This window comes from Lemur catta, chromosome 8 (assembly GCF_020740605.2).
Source record: "Lemur catta isolate mLemCat1 chromosome 8, mLemCat1.pri, whole genome shotgun sequence".
Classification (NCBI taxonomy): Eukaryota; Metazoa; Chordata; class Mammalia; order Primates; family Lemuridae; genus Lemur; species Lemur catta.
Genome location: NC_059135.1, coordinates 29,145,300 through 29,162,754, shown reverse-complemented (window position 1 = coordinate 29,162,754; position 17,455 = coordinate 29,145,300). Strand labels below are relative to the sequence as shown.

General features: G+C 35.1%; 1 protein-coding gene across 7 annotated transcripts in view; it reads left to right on the top strand.

Moving 5' to 3' along the window:
* Positions 1-17,455, top strand: part of ABI2 (abl interactor 2) — an 81,610-nt gene that overhangs the window by 52,690 nt on the left and 11,465 nt on the right. For 2 of the 7 annotated variants that reach the window (XM_045559680.1, XM_045559683.1), the window contains exons 6-8: positions 515-639; positions 6,427-6,585; positions 14,215-14,301. In XM_045559680.1, the coding sequence (XP_045415636.1) occupies positions 515-639; positions 6,427-6,585; positions 14,215-14,301 (371 nt within the window). Of the gene's footprint in view, positions 1-514; positions 640-1,653; positions 1,837-6,426; positions 6,586-14,214; positions 14,302-17,455 lie in introns of all 7 variants that reach the window. The other 5 variants (XM_045559686.1, XM_045559687.1, XM_045559682.1 and 2 more) reach the window with 5 other exon arrangements.

Genomic DNA, 17,455 nt, shown 5'->3' with positions numbered 1-17,455 from the left:
GAAAAAGAACAGACATCTCGAAGTGCAAACTTCTCTGCAAGGTTAATAGTTTAGTTGACCTGAAAAAAAAAATTGTGGACCAAATGTGGGAAATTTGAAGTTGTTTTTTGGTGGAACTTTACAGATGAAAAACTATACACAATAAAACATTAATATGGAATAGTATATCAAGATATGATTGTAAATTAAATAATCTGTTTAGGAAAATGTTTTTATTGTAAAAGAAGTTTTCTTCAGACAGGCATTAAACTGGAATATAAGAAGGTAATATTTGTTATTTTAATGTACTGAGCCCCAAAATTTATTACTCATATTTGTGGAGAATTTTTTCTTCTTTCTCAGTTTCTTTAATATATACTGTTAAAATGTGGTCAAACCAAACTGTTGAACCGAGTTTACCCCCAACTTTATTAAGAAATTCATATTTGAAGTGAAAGGCTTCAGAAAATTTTAGGAAGTGCTGATATCTTATTACATGTGGATATTCATATTTTGGTGGCTCTTATTTCTTTAGCAGCAGTGGGAGTAGTGGAGGAAGCCACCCAAGTAGTCGGAGCAGCAGTCGGGAGAACAGTGGAAGTGGGAGTGTGGGGGTTCCTATTGCTGTTCCTACTCCTTCTCCTCCCAGTGTGTTTCCAGGTAAAACATTAATGGTGCTTCATCTTCCCTTTTCCTTCCTGAATTTGATTTTAATTTGTGATTTAATTATGGTGGGCTTTCTTCATAATCAGGATTTTTTTTCTTTAGGGCTCCATAAATGTTGGAAAGTCTTTCTTTATACATTTGTTATTTTTAACCAAGTGATTTGTAAGTTTTTACTCCCTTTGCACTTTTCTTTATGCCTTTGGTGATACGGCTCAATTGCTGCTTGGAGATTTCAAGTACCACTTTGGTATGAGTTACATATTTAATTCCAGCTAATGGTATGACAGTGCATGTCTTTGGACATAGTAGAGACTCAGTGTGAGAATCATATTGGTAACAAAGGACGGGGCAAATATAAAAGTAGTTTTGACAGTTAATTTTAGTGGACTCTTGGAACTTAGTCTCTGAAAATGCTACCCTCTTTTCTCTGAAACAAAATGCCTATTTGATCTGAGGACACAGTTGAAATTTAGTTTTAAAAGCATGACACGAAAGACATAAATAGAACATTATGTATTTAATTTGCTTATAATAATAAATAATACCTTTTAAAAAAATCATGAAAAAGATTTGTGTTTTTTTTTTAAATTCTTTTTTACCTGATAAGATATTGTCTGGAATGTCTGTTTTCTGATTTGTATAATTCAAAATGCAATACTGTTGTTTTTTAGTGTCTTGCATTCAGTTTTGTATACTATTTATAGAATATTATGCTAAAAATAACAATATAAAGGGAACACTTTTTTTTTTTTCCAGAGTGTTGCTTTCAGGTAAAAAGGAATGTTTGCTTTTAATGAATTAAAAAATCTATACATTACCTTGGGCATCTTGAATTATTTGCTGCATACCTAATAATCCTTTCACACAAGTTTCATCCTTTTTTTCAACTATTCTTCTGGTTAGTGTTTAAGCACTGAATATCTAACATTAAATATTCTAATGCCTTTTCTAACCTCCCTAATGTGACTGCGTCATTAATGCTGCCTCTTACTCCTCTTTTCCCGTCAGCCCCCGCTGGCTCTGCTGGCACTCCTCCCCTTCCTGCTGCTTCTGCATCTGCCCCTGCCCCTCTTGTTCCTGCTACTGTCCCTTCCTCCACTGCCCCAGACGCTGCTGCTGGGGGTGCCCAGACCCTTGCTGACGGCTTCACTTCTCCAACTCCCCCTGTTGTTTCTTCCACTCCCCCTACAGGTGAGTATTGGGATATTCATTGGCAGGCAGATCTGGTCGTCTGGCTTTTCTTACCTGCATCTCCGGCTTTATGATTTTTTTTTTTTTTTTTGGTTTGGTTTCATTGTACTTTGTATTAAAACAAAATGAAGAATAATCTACTAACCATAAAGTGGCATGTGACCAAAGGTTAGAATTTCCTGAGAAAGTCAGGGTAAAGTTTTCATACATTTTTCCAATAGGGTAGCATAAATATTAATACACATGTTTTATTTCTTGAATTTCATTTATTAGGGATTTGTGAATTTACTATGGAGCTACCTTCTATATGGTTTTGAGATTGTCATTAGAAATACTGTTTGTTACAGGTTAAGTCACTAACAAAAAAGCCTATGACGGGAATTCTAAGATATGTTTTATAGGAAATACTTAATACAACAAATTGAAAGTCTAAGTCTATTTTACCAGAATCTTTTGCTTATCATAGCAGCGTTGGAAATCATAGACAATGGACTTTTAAAGAATTTCAGGTTTATTTAAGTTGGCTGAGAGTCTACATTTTCATAATTAAATGTTAACTTAATACAGATGCCTGGCTCATAGTATTTACTAAATAATGTTATGTGGATAATTAATTAATAGCTTTTTAAAATCAAAAAGCAAGGTAAATGCCTTATTAATTAATAATTTATGACAGTATAATTTATACAGTGTCTTTGAGTCACCAAGTACTTTCTTTACTTTTTATTAAGGTACAATTTATTTACGGTAAAAGTCACCCTTTTCACTGTGTATGTCTGAGTTCTGGCAAATGTATACAGTCATGTAACCACCACCACCACCTCAACTGAAATGTAAAACAGTCCTATCATCTCCAGATTTCCTCCATACCCCTTTGTAGTCAATCCTTCTCTTCCGCTCCCAGCTCCTATTAAGCCCTTGATGTATCTTTTGTCTGTAAAGTTTTACCTTTGTAAAAATACCATATAAATGAAGACATATGGTTTGAAGCCTTTTGGATCTGGTTTTTTGGCCAGATATATTTGAGATTTATCCGTGTTGTCAAATGTTTAAGTATTTCATTCCTTTTTATTGCTGAGTAGTGTTCTATTATTTGAATATACCGCAATTTGTTCATCCCTTTCCTAGCTGAAGGACATTTAGATTGTTTCTAGTTCTGAATGATTATAAATACAGCAGCCATAAACATTCACATACAGGCTTTTTGAGAATGTAAGTTTTTTTTTTTTTTGGAGACAGAGTCTTGCTCTGTTCTGGGTAGAGTATGCAGTGGTGTCATTATAGCTCACTGCAACCTCAAAATCCTGGGCTACAGGAGTTTGAGGTTGCTGTGAGCTAGGCTGACACCACGGCACTCTAGCCCCGGCAACAGAGCGAGACTGTCTCAAAAAAACAAACAGGTCGGACACGGTGGCTCACGCCTGTAATCCTAGCCCTCTGGGAGGCCGAGGCGGGTGGATCGCTCGAGGTCAGGAGTTCGAGACCAGCCTGAGCGAGACCCCATCTCTACTAAAAATAGAAATAAATTATCTGGACAACTAAAAGTATATATAGAAAAAAAAATTAGCCGGGCATGGTGGCGCATGCCTGTAGTCCCAGCTACTCGGGAGGCTGAGGCAGTAGGATCGCTTAAGCCCAGGAGTTTGAGGTTGCTGTGAGCTAGGCTGACGCCACGGCACTCACTCTAGCCCCGGCAACAAAGCGAGACTCTGTCTCAAAAACAAAACAAAACAAAACAAAACAAAACAAACAAACAAACAAAAAAATCCTGGGCTAAAGTGATCCTCTTGCCTCAGCCTCCCAAGTAGCTGGTGCTACAGGTACACAGCATGACACCTGGCTAATTTTTCTATTTTTAGTAGAGAAGGGGTTTTGGTCTTGCTCAAGCTGGTCTTGAACTCCTGAGCTCAAGGAATCCTCCTGCCTCAGCCTCCCAGAGTGCTGGGGTTATAGGCGTGAGCTACCCTGCACGGCCATAAGTTTTTATTTCATTTGGGCAAATTCCTAGGGAGTAGAATTGCCAGGTTGTTTTGTAAGTGAATGTTTAACTTTATAAGAAATCGCCAAGTTGTTTCCAAGGTGGCTGTATAATTTTGCACTTCTACCAGTGATATATGAGTTTCCGGTTGCATCCTTGTCAGCTGTCGTTTTTTTTTTTTTTTTAGACTTTAGCCATTCTAATACATGTATAACGGTTTCTCGTGGTTTGATTTTCATTTTCCTAATGACTAATGATGTTGAACATCTTTTCACGTGCATATTTGCCATCTGTATGTCTTCTTTGATGAAGTGTCTGTTTACATATTTTGCTCCTTCTCGCCTTTTAAATAGGGCTGTTTCTTTCCTTACAGAGTTTTTATTTTCTGAATATGAGTCCTTTATCAATTATGTGAATTGTAAATCTTTTCATCCATTTTGACTTGTCTTTTCATTTTTTTAATGATATCTTTCAAATAGTAGAGATTCTTCATTTTGATTAAGTCTAATTTATGAATTTTTTTATGGATTATGCTTTTGGTGTCATATCTGAGAACTCATTACCCAAGGTTGTAAAGATTTTGTTCTTTGTTCTAGAAGTTTTTAGTTTTAGGTTTTATAGTTAGGTCTGTAATAATTAGCTGTCTTTTTTTTTTTTTTTTAACCCCAAACAAGATAAATCTCTCATTAATAGTATGAATAGTGACTCTTTTATGTAGTGTCTTTAAATCACTGCAGACTTACAACATGTGAGGTTTTAGACTGAATCTGTTAATATGTAAAATTTCTAATGGTGTTTATCATCAGAAGTTTTTAACTTGATACTAGATTTGTATCAGTTTGTTATAGATTAATTACTAAAATGCCAATAATGTCTTCATATTCAGTGGTTCAAATGCCTCAGTGTGCCTTTTAGATAATAGTTTACTTATTTATATGTTTACATTTTTATCATGGTTACAGAGTTCTGAATTGACAGTGGATTGTGTTTAAGCTTACATGCTTAAGAGTTTATACAATAGAATTGAGTTTCAGAGTTTGATATGTATATAAAAACATTAAATGCTATATAGCAAATCTTAACTGCTATTATAATATTCTTTATATGGCATCATATGAATCCAAGTTTGATACATTTATGGAATTCCTGAGGTGCAATTTTAGTCACGTAAAACCATTTTGTAATCATAAATAAGATGAAAAATTGTCAGAAGTGTTTTTTAACTTCTGCAATATTTAATTAAAATTACCAAGAAGATAGAATCACATATTAGAATAAAGACAGTAAGACTCAGCTGAGAAATGTAAAGGTTGGAAGAAGGTATAACTGCAGTGTTTGTGAACCTGAAGATTTGAACAAAGCAAACAAGATTTCATTAAATTCTACATTACTTTTATTAAGCCTTGTCTCACTGAGTTCCATGTAGTTCATTTCAGAACTAAAAAATTCTCAGGATAACTTTAGGCACAGATGGATAGATGACTGTGCCCGTTGTCTTCTGTTCCTCCCCTATCCTCCATTCTCCCCCCTTCTCATGAAATGCTTTAATGGACTCTTGCCCTCTGGCTTCGTGTTGGGTTTGGCAATAGTGTTTTATTTTTTTTTTTCATTTCTCCCCTCACTTCTTCCTCCCTTTCCCCTCCTCCTCCCTCCTCTTATTCTTTTTCCCTCCCTCCCCTGTGCCCTTTCTTCCTTTGTCTTGTCTTCCCATCATACTCCCCTTCCCTTCTCTCACTCTCACTTCTCTCTCCCTTGACCTCCGCTTCTGTCCTGCCTGCTGGAGTGCTTTCTGTTGGGTGCTCTAGTGCTCTGTCTAGGCCCTCAGCTGAATGTAAGCCAGGGTAAAATTTAGGAACTGGATTGTAGTATTGGCAAATTGATGGATTCGGGAAGCGTGTCTCCAATTGGCATTAGTGGTTGAAGACCTCTCAAGAGAGCAAAATATAGTGACATTGATGATAAATATGTACAGGTTCAAGAGTGATATTAAAAATAAGATATATTTTGGTTGATTTTGTATTTTAGTTTTTTTTTGATAATTGTGAATTTCTTTAATTGTAAAACAAGATAATCTAGCTTTAGAGATGGATATTTTTGATTGAATAAAGATATGTTTAATTTGGAAGTATGTCATTTCACCTTTTGCTGAAATACTTTTTCCTTTAAACAAATTACTATCTTAAATTTATTATCATTACTATTATTTATTATTTTGGAATCAGACTGTGCATGAGAAATTTTTTCTTTTGCTTTCCCAAATGTCATTCTTATCTTGTTTAGTTTTCGGTGTTTAGAGGCTGTTTTTTGGGGAGACAAAAATTTGAATTGTGATGATTTTGAAAATCCATCAAATTATTAATTTAATAAAATCATAATGTTAATTAGTAATCTATTTAGGTGTAGGTTTTCCAAACTTAATCATATTTTTGTTTACTTTCTTGCTTTTGCACTTTGATATATATCAGCTGAGCAATAAATACTGCCTTGCATTGTGTTTTTCAGATAGCAGTTAAATTTTAATAATTATTAAGATTTAGGCATTGTAGGTAAAGTGTTTCATTATCTGAGGTAATTTTCTTTTATGATAGATTTATGTTCTGTCCCCTTTCCAGGTCATCCTGTTCAATTCTACAGCATGAATAGGCCTGCCACTCGCCATACTCCCCCAACAATAGGGGGTTCATTGCCCTATAGACGCCCTCCTTCCATAACTTCACAAACAAGCCTTCAGAATCAGATGAATGGAGGACCTTTTTATAGCCAGAATCCAGGTTAGATTTTCTTTTGCATTCTATAGAATGTGTCAGTTAAAAACATTCAATTAAAAAAACCCACTTAATTATAAATAACAAGCACATGATAGATGGTTTGTACTATTTGTTGACTGGAAGATGAATGAATACTATGTTGCTAATACTGTATTTTTCAATTTTTTTTTTAAATCAATATATGATTTCCATGTAAAGTTGTAGGACTTAATTTTTCCCAGCAGAATCCTTTTGGATAACCTAGTGGTTATTTACTGTTAAAAATAATATTGTGGTGAATAATGTTTCCTTTTTATTTAATCAGACATCCTTGCTGTGTGAGTAACAAATAATGAAAGTTGGGTGTACATGAACAGAATTTAGAAGTGTCAAAGCAAAAGGGAAATGACATTTTTGAAGCTACTTTGTGCTAGGCAATTATATTATCTTCTTCAATTCTCATACCAAACCCATTATGGGAAAACTGGGACTTGGGAGAAATTGACCTAGCTATAATAATTAATGACAATAATCAATTGCAGCATGCATAAATAAAATTAATTTGGCACATATTTAATGCTATGCATAATCATTATTTTGCTTAGTCCCCAGAGAAGGCAAGAGCAAATATTATACTCTGTGATTATTACAGACGTGGCATGTCAACTTATTATGGTTTTCTGGATTTTTGCCAAGAGGCCAGTAGGTCCATGTGTGAACAACTCTGATATTAGGAGATAACCATTCTATCTTTGATAACCCTTGAATTTTATGGAACTTAAATTTGTCTACTGTGCTGCTGCCTATGGTTATCACATCCTTTTGGAGTCTTGCAGAAGAAATGTGATCTTCCTTCTACATAGCACTTACAATGTAAAGAATGTTTTTTATATTGTCTCATTTGATTCTTATAGTCATGTACAAAATAAGGTTGGTGATCATTTTCATATGTATTTTACAGGTGAGGAAACTGAGGCTGAGGTGATGGTTCCATGTTCTTTCTATTGTCCCACCTACTTTCAGATTTTTAAAAATGTTTCTCTTACCCTCCCAAGTCTTCTTTTTTTGGGGGGTGGAGGGGATGGGAAAAAGGGAAGGACGCCCCATTATAATGTGTAGTTCATGAAAGCCTGAGACCTTATCAGTCTTTTATACAGTTATTTCCTGGGAATATTGCTCAGGAACTATTTGTTGAATGTCAAATGAATCTCTTGTTCCCTTATCCAAATCCCTTTGCTGTTGTAGGTCCCTCTAAATTAAATGCTATGTTTGTAGTCTAACGAATTCAAACCATAGTGTGAATACCAACTGTCTTAATTAAATTATACTTCTCTTATTGCTGTCTTTGATCACACTTAGTGTTTTGAGTTGTACCATTCTTGTAAACTCATTTTGAACTTAAATTTTGACAAAACTGCCCATCTTTTTCATACATTCTCCTTTTAAGCCATGTTTTCTAAACCCACACTTGTTAAGTGCTGTTTGTATTTAAATGCATTTTTAATTCTTAAATTTCAATTTGTTAGTCATGGCCCGTTCCACAGTTCTGCTGAAGATAGGCTCTTTTCTTGGCATCTCTTAGAAGTCTAGACAATTATTGCTTTTGGCCCTTATGCAGCTTCCTTATCCTGTAGAGTTTTGAAAGAATGGTCTCAGTCCAAAATGGGTTGGTTCCATAATGGAGCTGGAAGATGCTTCACTGTTACAGTTTAAGACCAGCTATACATGATATATAGCAAGTATATACAGGAATATTTCATGCTTTGCCACATGTACAGACCAAAGGAGTCCTATGAACACCTGTAGGTAGAATTTATTTGAAGGCTGTTTAAGCACATAGTTAAGTGCATTTTAAAATATGTATTATGTATTTCAGTACTTCTTTCTTTGAAAATTTTACTTTCACACACTTGAAAGTATACGTTAAGGTAGAAATATACCCTGCTTTATGGAATGATTTTAAAGAAAGTATTTTTTCACACTCATGGAAGTAAGGTGAATTGGGATTATTGAGTCTTCAGCATAATGTGTGAGGCAATTTGGTTGTAGTTTTCTGTTTGTTTTTCTGTTCTCTGTTAAGTTCTGCCTTTCTTCTCCAGGGATTTGGTAACTGAGGAAGGTGACCACAGTTTTGTTAGTTGGTTAATCAGAGTGCCTTTTCTAAACTAAAAATTTTTTTTTACCAAACCATGTTCTTTGCGTAGCTCTTTTTGCAAGACTTAATGCTTTGTGAACCACTGTTCTATGGTTGTTAGATGGACTTCCACTTCATTTGCATTAGGATATTATATAAGAGTTGCGCACAGTGGCACCTGCCTGTAATGCCAGCTTCTTGGGAGGCTGAAGTGGAAGGATTGCTTGAGCCAAGGATTTCAAGGCTGCAGTGCGCCTGTGAATAGCCACTGCACTCCAACCTGGGCAATGTAGTGATACATCATCTCTAAAAGAAAAAGAAGAATATTGTATAAGTCTCTTGTATTATTTCCACTGGCCCTATACTTCTTGTTTTTTCATATGTAAAATAAAAAAATGTGTTGTGCTTTCTTAAGTAGCTAATTTTCTGATTTAACAAAAATGACCCCAGGTGTGTGTTTTATGAGCAGGTTTTTTTTAAAAATTAAAAAGTTTTTTTAAATGTAACAATTGGAGACTTGATGTGGATGTATGCATCTGAAGAAGTGAGTTAATGTGATGTGAATTCAGTGGGATTCTGTGAGGTATAAATCTAGCAGAACTATTACTACTACATTTGTTAATGTACAATTTGGTTAGAGTTGTTTCCCCCCCACCCCCCATAAACAAGCTCCTGGATGGTTTGAGTTTTTAAAAGGGGATTATAACATAGGAATTAAAATATGGAACACCCCGTGTCTATTGCCAATTGGGAGCACAGATCTTTTCTAATGAGATTATTTCAGAAACAATTTATTGACCAGAGCGTAACTGAAATCCCTTTGGTTCTAAATGTTCCTTAATCTAATCCAGCCAGAGAAACAGAAATACCAATTTATCATTCATCTTGCCAGTTAGTGAGGAGGGTCATTGAAACACATAGGGCTAATCATGAGTTAACAGTCTTTACTTTAAATGTAAATATGAGGCACCTTGGTGGTAAAGAAGACTATGTGTGTATCTACATATATGTATGTATTTGTACACATACATTTACATATACATACGTAAACCTAGTTTAGTAAGGAATCACTATTGTGGCATTTAAGTACTAAGGCCTTTAGTAGAAAATAGCATTTTACTGCTCATATTTTCTTACAACAAGCGCTTTAAAAAAAATCTAATTCACAAAGTGGAATGTTGATTCCAACAGATATAACTATCTATAGTTATAGGAGAGAGGGGAATTTCTGAATGGGTATGCTGTTTCACAAATGGGAAATGTCAGGCTTTATTAATGGTATTAAAAACCACTAAAAAGGAACAGTAAAAACGATGTTGGGATGATGATACTGCAAAAGAAAAGCTGTATCATATGTTCACTAAATGATAGCCAAGTTACAGTATTACCATACATCTCCAGAAGAATACAGATGTGGTGGGCTTTAGCAAAGTAAAAATAGCAAGTAGCAAGAGCAGTGGCAAGAAGCTGTTTTTAATCTTTATTTGAGGCAATCTTTAGGGTGTGCTGGATCCTTGAGTGTAGCCTTTTGACTGAATCCAAATTTTACAGAACAAATCCTTTTAATAACAAGTCTTTTCCAAACTCTTTGAATTGAACATTTAAAAACACCAAGCCTCAAACCCTTTTAATAAAGGGATTTGTTCTGAGAAGTTTGGATTTGGTTGAGGGGTCACACTTGGGGATCTGGAGGGCCATATGTGGCCTCGAGGCCCCAGGTTCCCCATCCCTTAACCAAGTAAACCAAATAGACACTTCACACGGTTAGACACAAGTTATATTTTTAAATTGTTTTAATCTGCTACTCTTTCTTAGAATAACTTCATATGGTGATTTTTTTAATATGAAAAGGAATAACAAAAATGATCCAATTTTTTAAAATCCTTCTGAGTCTGTAGGACTAATAGCTATTTGGTAGCCACATTCTTTTCCATTAGAAAAGCTCCTCTTACTGATAGGTTAAGGTCACTTTTAAATACTCTCTGTTCTAAGTTGATATCCATGTTTCGAAGATACTTTACTCTTAAATTGCTTAAATTATTTCTATCTCTGGAATGTAAAATACAAGCATCTAAACTTGAATGGCTGTCATAAGTATGGCCTCTAAAGGGTGATGTTCTTTAGTGGTTTTAGAAATAGTATTTAGAGTTTTTATTTTGTCTCATTTTCTCAGGATTTATAAAGCTGTAAAAATAAAATGTAAAAGCCCAGTTTTATTTTTCCAAACTCTTTGAATTGAACATTTAAAAACATCAAGGGTCAAAGATGGTGCTTCAGAGGACTTTGTAAATAACCAGGAAGGTTAAGCTTAGAAAATCTGTACATTTCATCAGCACAGACTCATCCCCTAAGTTTGGTTTGCTTGGTAGGCCTTTTACTGTTTATATCTAAATGTTGCTCTGAGCACATAGCTGTTATTCTTATAGCTATTCTACTTATGATCTCTGTAAACTCTACTCCCTTGGTGAGCCTGTCTTTACATTAGCTTCATTATTATATGTTGTAAAAATAATATAACCAAAACTAATTTTGGAGACCTTTTTGGCAGTTATAGGGAGAGTCATGTCATATGAGGAGTCATCTTAGCTAAATGGAATGAAAACAAGTTTATAAAGTTACTTCGCACTATTACATGTGCACAAAATACCTTGGGCCAGAACTGAATATTGCAAACAATTCTTTACATCAAAATTCTGCTTAACTTTTCCTAGAATAGTTCATTTTCATCTCAACTCTTTGAAGAAAGATAAATCTAATCTAAAGTAGTTCAATATATTCTGGTTCACAGGTGTTCTATTTAGATGAAATCTTATGTGGTCCAAAAAGAAAATGCTATGGTATTGGAATTAGTTTGGACCACCATGTTAAAGGTTTGCCCTGGGCAAAAAATGTAGAATTTGGGATGACCTTTGTAAACCCCAGATGGGACTGAATTTTTGAACATGCTGTGGACTAACTTTGAAAAAAAATCTTAACTTGTTATAAAGTAAGTCTGTTTAAGGGAGATCTGAGATTGTTTTTTTCCCTGGCTGCTGTTGGTGGACTTCTTAAAACCACTGTGGTTTCAGATTTATACTTTAAAAACTAGAAAAGAAATGAGCATATTCATCTTAAAAAAAAATTCAGCCACCCACAACAAGACTGTTGTAGGTTAAACACTTAATCATTCTTTTTTAGCCAAGTACCAAAAGGTTGTTTTTATTTGATAGAGGAACAATGACTGAAGTGGGAAATTTCCTACTTTTCTGTTACAGGGAAGACTGGGATATGTGCCAACAGAAATGTTTCATCTTATTTGATGTGAACATGCACCTTATTTCTACTCTCCTAGTGCCAACTGCTGTCGGCTGCTGTTTCTCAGTTTTATCTATTTTGTGTCTGCTGCCTTCTCTGTTCATTGACTTCTGTTTATCTCAGGTATTGGAAACAGGGTATTGTGAACATGTCAACAATTTTTCCAAGCCCCTGAGTGGGAGACAGACACACAAGCCAAGGATTTACTGTGAAGATTTATGACTTTAGGGAAAAAACCTAACCAAATGTATTTTTTAAAGAAAGGTACCATTTCTAGGGTTATAGTGCTCTTTTCCTTATGTCTAGATATTCTTCAAGATTATCTGCTTAACTCTGCCTATGCATTTGTATGTTCTCCTTGCAGCTATCCATGGCATTAACTGTTGTCTCTCTACTGATGAGTACTATCGCTGTACCTTTTGATTTTTCACATAAACTCAATGCATATTTTTCCATTACCTCTCATATTTATGCTTAAATTACTTTCATCCATCTCATTTAATTTATCATATCATTATCTCTCCCTGACCTACCTACTTGCCAGCCCATTTCTTACCCAGCACTATCTGCCAAAGTGAATGTAGTTAATGGCACCTCTACTTCTTAGTTATGAAGGCTAAAAATTTAAGAATCACCTTCAGCTTGTTGCTCTCTTTTATATGCTAGCTAAATCATTAGTTGTCAACTACTCTTTTTCTACACTTTAAAGTTCTCACCTTTTTGTTTCTAGAAACGGCTTTGATTTATTTTGTATTATGTGCCAGGCACTAGGTTATGCTTTCTGGATCCATTATCTTTTTTTTATCTTTGCAACCACTGTGCGTAGTAAGTTGTATCATCTCTTTTTCATCTCACATTTATAAAATAGGCTGGAAGAAGTTAATTGACTTGCTGTCCAAATAGCAGGGAAATGATACATCAGAGATTTGAGGCTGGGTAACTTTAAAATCCAATCTCTTTCCACTAAGCACGCTTTCACCTGGCACATAGTGTCCTTCCCTGTTTCATATCTACCCACTCATCTTTACAGATCTTTTACTTTCTCTTTCAGGTATCTTATGCTAGCCATATGGAAACATTTCTGGTCCTGTGAACTGTTCATGCTATTTTATGCCCCTCAGACTTTGTCCTCACTTGGTTCTCTCAGCTTATCTTTCTCTACCTCTGTCTGCTTGGTGAACTCCTTTTCTTCAAGTACCTGCTCAGAAGTTATTTCTTTGTAGCCCTCCTTAGTACCACCACCACCACTCAGGGAATTGCTACAGATATTGTTGACTTAAGATGATTATTTTCTCTTCTATTCCCAAATGGGATGTGATCTCCTTGAGGACAGAGACACATTGATCTTTTCAGTTTTATTTGTCTTAACTGTAATTTGAAGCTAATAAAGGCATGCTCTATAAGAAGGTGCATAACATACTTCATACCCATTCTAAAGGAAACTATAACTGTAGAGTTAATCTTGTGAAATTGCCTGGTATGTACTAATTTATTCATGCATTTATATATGTTAAACATTTATTGAAGGCTTACTAGTCCTAGGCACTGTGCCAAGTGATTGAGGTGGAGGGAAAGATGCCTTGGGAAGGAGAATGGGATGATTTGAATAACGCCAGTACTTTTCTGTAGGGTCAGGGAGGAAATGTGCCAATGAGTTAGAGTTATGAAAAATTGTAATGACATAGCACCTGACTCTCAGAGAATGGTTTTTGATACTGGTTTCCTAGCAGAGTACTTGCCACTTAGTAGGAAGTCAGTAAATATTTGTTTAATGAATGAAGAACCAATTAATTTGCCTGTTATTGAAGTAATAAAAAGTATAAATTTAGAATATTGGGATGTAATGTTTTTTTTCCCCTCCTATATTGACAAAGATTTAAACTTATAACCTTCAAGGGAATATTCAGAAAACCAACTTACTCATGGTGATCTATAGAAATTCTTTGAGAAGGCATGTTATCAATATGAAAAAGATCAATTGCCATTATATGTTAGGGTAGATCTGTATATGATAAATGGTTCCTGTTTTTTAATTTTTAAAAACTTACTAAAAATTCCCTAAATACTTTGTTTTATGTGTTAATGAATTATTCATCAAAATCACTTATAAAATGTTTGTGAATAGTGATTTCCCTCCTTTATATGTTCGTTTTATTGTATTATCCTTTCCTTTTAATGTAACTCGCCCTTACCCCTTATCCTCCACACCTTTTTTGTTTTTGCAGTATCTCTTGCTCCTCCTCCTCCCTCCATCCTACAGGTAACTCCTCAGTTACCTTTAATGGGATTTGTGGCCAGAGTCCAAGAAAATAGTAAGTTTATGTCTTCTTTATGCCATAGATCAGATTATAGGCATAAAATGTCATTTATATATGATTGACTGAATGGTCATTCATTTGCTGATATTTCAAATATTTGAATATTGTGAACAAGTCACTGAACAGCTAGTGGGGATGATAGTATAAGATGGAGTTTTCTGTTTTCAGATAGCTTAAAATATAGTAGTAGTGAAGATTAAGACAAATAAATATAAAATGAAGCACATGTAAGAAAAGAAAAGATCACATCTAGATGAGGAGATACTCTTTAATCACCCAGCTATCCCATCTTTTTTGTCTGGTTTGCTCAGATAAGTAGTAGTCTAGTTTCCTATCACTGGAATTTTAGGGTCTTGTAGGTGGCCTGTGACTCTTCCTTCTGTCCTGTGATTCCAGGTGTAAAAAGGGCTGTGCCATGCATGGTAGGGCCTAGAGGACCAAGCTGCCAGTCTGTCTCCTAAGAGGCCTCATAGATTGGCAATGAATTTACGTTGGCCTGTGGTCTGGTATTGAGCCATGCAGAATCAGATAACTGATGTTATTGACACATTAAGCCTTCTGCTAGGGAGGCATTAAGGAAGGTCAGGGGGCCTATATCAACATTCAGTGAGGAACTGCTGTCACAGATACCATGAACATAGTCTGTATGATGGATAAATTTTTGTGAGCTGTCTACATGAGGGGCCACATCACAATCAAGGTTGCATGATGTGCATGACATCCGAACTAGGGGAATTATATTAAAGATTTAATGTCATCAGGCCAACGTAACTCAGTGTATACGTCTCATAACAAGAACAGCCTCACTGATGGGATAGAAATATTTGCAATGTGTTGCTTAGGACGCCTACTTCTTTGGAAATGGGCATTACCAATACAAGAATGTAAACTCTATGATAGCAGGGATTTTTTTTTTTTTGCTTGTTTTGTTTGCTGGCTGTTTCTCCAGCCCTTAGAAAAGCATCTGACACATAGCAGACATTTTTGGTCCCTCTTTTTTTTGTGCTTCTACAGCTGACTAATTGCCTCCCCGCTTTATTGACACATTCTTTTTAAAGATGTGTTTGTATTTTAACTGGTTATAATCCAGTCTTACTGGCCTGAGGGCACAGTGTCTCTTTCAGGTGCCTTTGCATCTTTGTTTGCTGATTTCTGAAAATAGTCTGTTTTACTTACTTCTGTTTATTGGAAGGCACGCCCTACAGATGTGTGATGTTTACCATGCTGTGATTTCTTAAGATGTTTTGTTAAATTTAAGAGCTATTTTCACATATAATTAGGTAAATTTTATATGTTTTTAAATTATGCTATTGGGACCCACTGTTGTTTTGGCTTGTGTGTGACCCACACTAGCCCAGGGAGAAAATGGCCTCTCAGCAAGGTTCAGCTGGTCCAGCCTGTGCCCAGTACAGCTATAGTGTAACCCTTTGCCTGGCTTGTGAGGTCAAGTGTGGGATAGAAGGTCACTGTTCACTGTTCTTTTTAAAAATTTTCTGCTGCATCTAAACAGGGTGAATTGGGACCAAGTAGAAAAGGATTTAATTATAGTATCAGAATTGAAGGACATTTCCAGCGCTGTGAAAGTCTAAATGTGATTACACTAAAAGAGTTTTTTCCCCATCACAAATTCATTTTAATTACTTTGATTAATGAAGATAGTCACTTGAATAATAACTTGGTGGGAGTTTTTTTCTGATTTTACTACCATAATGAGTGGGTACCTTGGAGAATTCCACCAGTTGGTTGCTACTGCATGTTTTGCAAGATGATGTCACTCATTCTGAACAAAGTGGTTGTGAGCAGATTCTGGAGTAAAGGCCAGATCTTGAAACTGAAATTGAGAGATGGATTTGAAGACTAATCCATCAGTCAAACAGGAATGTTTGTATAGGAACTAAATGGTTATTATTATTTTTTTCCCCAAAAAACTAGATTTGAAAGTTGAACAGGATTATGAAACAGGATGTCACTAGTTTTCACCAGTCATCAGTGAAAGTTGCAGTTTGTGGAAACATCAAAATGTTTCATGAATAAACCTAAAAAAAACCTATTTTATTGAAATGCATGATTATCAATTTAAGACTTAGAAATGTTTTAAATAGATGATTATAAGACATTATTATAGCAACATTACCTATATTTTAAAAAGTCATTCTCTAATTTGGCCACCTTGTCACAATTGATTACCTTTTGGGATAGTCTTTTTCATCTCTTTCTATGGTCATATACATTTTTCACATACAAAATATACAAAATAAAAATCATGTATAAGATGTACTGTGACTGATTTTGTAGAGACATAACAGGACTTATACATTCAAATGAATGTTATCTTCAAAACATTCACCTTAGATATATACCTTTCTTTTGGAATTATTTTAAAAGCTTTTCAGGTATATTATTTTGAAGATACTCTGTGGTAGCACATATTTACTCTGCATTAAATTTGATATTTGGAAGAAGTCTGGAATCATTTGGAACCAGTTATAGTGAACCAGTTATACTAGGGTAAGAATTATGGTTAAGATCCTATTACTCTCCTTAAGTTCCTCCTACAGCTTCCTACTGCTCTTTGGCTAGAGTCTAAGCTGTTGTAAGGTCGTTTCAGCCTAGTCCTCTTCAGCTTCCTCATGCTTCTTTTGAATGAACTTTCTACGGTTCTTTGGAAGTTTCCTGCTTTCTTACTTTTGTACTTGTTTTATTCTTTGTATCTTACATGAAATATCCACCCCCCCATACCATCCTACCTCCTCTCCCCATTAACTCTTACTCATCCTTCAGGTCTCAGGAAGCCTTTCCTCACCCACATAAGAGGTTGGTCTCTGCTATGTGTTTCCATAATATTTTAAAGCACTGCACTTAATTGTAAATGAAAGTTTGGTTATCCATGTTTCCATGCCTTTTGCCCACTGCTCTTCCTCAGTGCTGAGCATAATACCTAGTCGTAGCAGGTTCTTAGTTGATGTTTGTTGAATGAACAATAATGAAACATGATTTTAAAGTTACTGAATTTATCTTATCCCATAGTAGTGTAGCTTTTTAAGATAACAGGCATTGGGAGTTCAGGTGTTCTTCTACTTACTTGCTATAGGAATACTTAATCTTGCAAAGCCATTTTCCACATCCATAAAATGAGGATTCAAAACAC